We start from the raw sequence: 1,906 nt of genomic DNA, 5'->3' as shown, positions 1-1,906 counted from the left end.
TTACCCATTTCGAACGAAGGAATTCCATGTACTGACGAGCCGCCTCATGAACGTTTCTTCTTCTGCCGTGTATGTTGTATTTAACAAAAGTTTCCTTAAACGCGCTCCCAGTTGCTTGGTGTGTCTAGTTTCATCTTTCGCAAATGGCAAGGATCCAAGAGTGAACACCAGCTCGTCCGCGTGCACAACGCCCATCCATTCTGGCCACACACTGAAGGACGGCCGGTACGCGAACATGTACCTGTAGGTGCTTATTCCTTGCTGTGCAGCGAGGTCGGCGAACAGCTGGGTTGGACAGTTGAAGACAGCGTCTCCGAAGATTCGACTGAATATATCTCCGACACTCCGGCTGTTGTGCTGGACATCATAATCACCAAAGTAATAACGCACGATGTGTCGTGCTTGTGAAACTGGGATATCAAAGGCAGGTCCGAGGGCAACTGTGACCGCAAGTCGATAGTCACCTGTCAAGAGGTGCTTTAGAGCCGGAAACGTGTACTGAAGTTTATCAAAAAACAATGTTCCTTCGTTCAAATTGGTTCCAAGGAGAAGTTCCTTGAACTCAAGGTGTTTCCAAGTTTGTTCCATAAGCGGATGGTGTGGAAGGAAGTCATCTCCATGTACGGGAACAAATATTTGCTGAGCGAAATCCAATGACTTCAAGATTTTATAGACGAACGCTGCGTCCAATTTTTTTAAGCAGTCAATCACATCTCTAGTTTGGGCCTCGAAGCTTCGCTTGAAGTCATAACATCCAAGAGCGCTGGTCACAGAAGTAAATTTCCCGGCACCTTTGTAAGATATTCCGAGGATTATGGAGAGCGGTGTTCCACTCTCCATGATGATTCGCTTAAAGAGGCCCTTACTGTGAGGAGAAACAGCGTGCATTCCTGCAGACATTCCCCCCGCACTCTGACCGTTGATCGTGACATCATCTGGATCACCTCCAAAGTGCTCAATATTTTTCTTAACCCATTTGAGCACCAAATGTTGATCCCATAGTCCCATATTACCAGGCAGCTCAGGCGTCTCCAGCGACAGGAAACCGAAAATTCCGAGACGGTAGTTGAAAGTTACGTAGATGGCATCTGTTAGAGACACAAAGTTGGCCGCATCGTACACAAATAATCCTGAGTCCCCCCACTGGAAGGCCCCCCCTTGAATAAAAACAACGACTGGCCGTTTCTTGCCACACGAGTTGTAGTTGTTTTCGCAGTAGAAAGACCTTCGCCAGATGTTGAGGTATAGACAGTCCTCTGAGGAATCAGAATAATCCGTTTCCGCGTCTCGGAACAGGACGTTTTGCTGCCAACACGGAGTTGGCTTTCTTGTGGCGTTGTACGTGCCGTTCCAAGCTGCGACTGGATGAGGCTTCTTGAACCGAAGGTCTCCAACGGGAGGTTCTGCGTACGGAATTCCTAAGAAAGCGTCCACCAGTCGGCCGTCGACTGCGACACGTTCTCCAGCGACGAGTCCTGAATCTGTGCGAACGACGGGAACATCCCCTGCCAATGGTCTTGCGGAGCTCACGGAGCACACTGTTGCATACAAGATGAATACTTGAAACGCTGTTCTGAATTGTGCAGTTTGACAAACATGTGACATCACTGCACTCGTAGTTGAAAACGAAGAAAACTGAGAATTTTGCTCGTAAAGATCAGCGGTATACTGTCCTTGCATGGACTTTCCTCTGAAGGAGACTGAGCGAACCTCTGTTTATAGCAAACGTCTTATATCCTTTTATTACTTTTTTTGTTTTTGTTGCCAGTGTCAATGGTTTCGCACTGGCGAGGATTTCCTTCTGGGGGGGCGGTACGTGGCCAGCTTTATTATGTGCCCCATGATGATCATGCCTAATATGTTTTCGTCGTAGTTGTAGGTTTTTGTTTTGAGACTTTATTTCCCG

General features: G+C 47.6%; 1 protein-coding gene across 1 annotated transcript; it reads right to left on the bottom strand.

The window, feature by feature from the left end:
* LOC120849201 (acetylcholinesterase-1) lies at nucleotides 1-1,605 on the bottom strand. Its single transcript, XM_040221374.3, has one exon. The coding sequence runs from the start codon at nucleotides 1,603-1,605 to the stop codon at nucleotides 1-3; it is 1,605 nt and encodes a 534-aa protein (XP_040077308.3).
* Between the last annotated feature and the right edge of the window lie 301 nt (nucleotides 1,606-1,906).

This window comes from Ixodes scapularis, unplaced genomic scaffold (genome assembly GCF_016920785.2).
Source record: "Ixodes scapularis isolate PalLabHiFi unplaced genomic scaffold, ASM1692078v2 PGA_scaffold0__279_contigs__length_252992795, whole genome shotgun sequence".
NCBI classification, from domain to species: domain Eukaryota; kingdom Metazoa; phylum Arthropoda; class Arachnida; order Ixodida; family Ixodidae; genus Ixodes; species Ixodes scapularis.
The sequence above is the reverse complement of the archived record's forward strand: the minus strand, read 5'-3'. Positions and strand labels throughout refer to the sequence as shown.